Genomic DNA, 1,397 nt, shown 5'->3' with positions numbered 1-1,397 from the left:
AACTCGAAGTCCCTACTCCGACTGCCAACACGGCCCCGTCCGTGGGAACCGTACGGGTCCTTGCACGGCGAATTCGCTGACCAACGCACTTCCCACAGTCACGTAGGCCATTGCGTTATCCAGCGAACGCACATATCGCATACAGGGTGTCTAGTATGTACAGGGTACAACAACAATAAAAAATATACATTTTAGATGTATCTGCGGGCAGTGGAGATACTGCTTTTTTTTTGTATTCTTTTCGAAACGAATTATTCATGTTTTTATTTTTTTTTTTGATCTTTGGATGTTATAATATGTGGTTTTGTCAACATATTTATTGTTTAGCCTTTGTCGGGTATCCATCGGATACAGACAATTTGTTTACGTTCCTGATGGTTTTGGTTTCCGTCTATTCTTCAGTGTTTTCAGAAAAATGATGCTCAGAACCACCACACGTTTGGCTACTGCTAATAAATTACTTTATTTTTATTGGAAGCCGTCTGTACCTTTCAAGGTGGGGAGAAAATGTTGGTACCTGATAAGCCATCGTGGTTGGAACATAGAGTAATATAGAGGGGCCGTTGTTTTCATAAATTGAAGCCAGAACTTCGACTCCTTTTTCAGAACTATTGTACCGGCGTACCGGCGGTTGCACGTCCGCTGAGCAATTTGTCAGGAATCAAAAAAACACTGTTATTATTACTATTAATTTTAATGATTGATTTCATCAACAATTCGAACAATATAAACAAATAAATAATAATCAAATAGTGACAATATTTAAGAAACTGCAAAAACAATATGTGACGACGCCGAACACCTTCCTCGGCGCGTGCACTACAGCTACTAACTAGTAACTAACATAATATGATAATAATAATAATAATAATAGTTGATAATAATAATAATAATAATAGAATATTACTACATGATAAAAATTGTAAGCACAAGTGACCACAGTTTGTTGTATTATATTTTTGATGTCTATCGTAATTATATTCGATATTGCACCCGTTGAAATATTTCTGTAATTCTAGCGGAGGGGGTAAGTTTCCGTAGCTGTCAAAATATTTAACTTGTTTTCCGATTTTCTTATACGCTACCCAATGAGTACCTGTACCGATTTCAGTGTCTAAATTAACTACAGCCGACTCTTGATTTTTTAAACGTTGTGGCAACTTGTCTCTAGAAAATACACCAATGAAATGAGGTATTTTCAACATGACAGCGTATTTTATAACCTCATAATCGAACAACGCTCTATCGGGTAACATGGCAATTAGTTTTTTGACCTAGACTTCTTAAAACCAATAATCGATCCATTAACTAAAATATCGAATAAACCTCGGCTGAACAAAGAAAATATTAACGTCAGCTTGAAAAACTCATTTGCAGACGACTGTCAACAGGAAATT

At 36.3% G+C, this 1,397-nt stretch overlaps 1 protein-coding gene across 1 annotated transcript in view; it reads right to left on the bottom strand.

Annotated features, from left to right (window-relative positions):
• The window catches only part of LOC115033247 (protein ALP1-like), a 2,291-nt gene extending 1,035 nt beyond the window's left edge, over nucleotides 1–1,256 (bottom strand). Inside the window, exon 1 of the mRNA XM_029485501.1 lies at nucleotides 1,059–1,256. Within this exon, the coding sequence (XP_029341361.1) occupies nucleotides 1,059–1,256 (198 nt within the window). The remainder of the gene's footprint in view (nucleotides 1–1,058) is intronic.
• Between the last annotated feature and the right edge of the window lie 141 nt (nucleotides 1,257–1,397).

This window comes from Acyrthosiphon pisum, chromosome X (assembly GCF_005508785.2).
Source record: "Acyrthosiphon pisum isolate AL4f chromosome X, pea_aphid_22Mar2018_4r6ur, whole genome shotgun sequence".
In the NCBI taxonomy this organism is placed as follows: domain Eukaryota; kingdom Metazoa; phylum Arthropoda; class Insecta; order Hemiptera; family Aphididae; genus Acyrthosiphon; species Acyrthosiphon pisum.
Note: the sequence above shows the minus strand (reverse complement) of the source record. Positions and strands in the feature narration are given on the sequence as shown.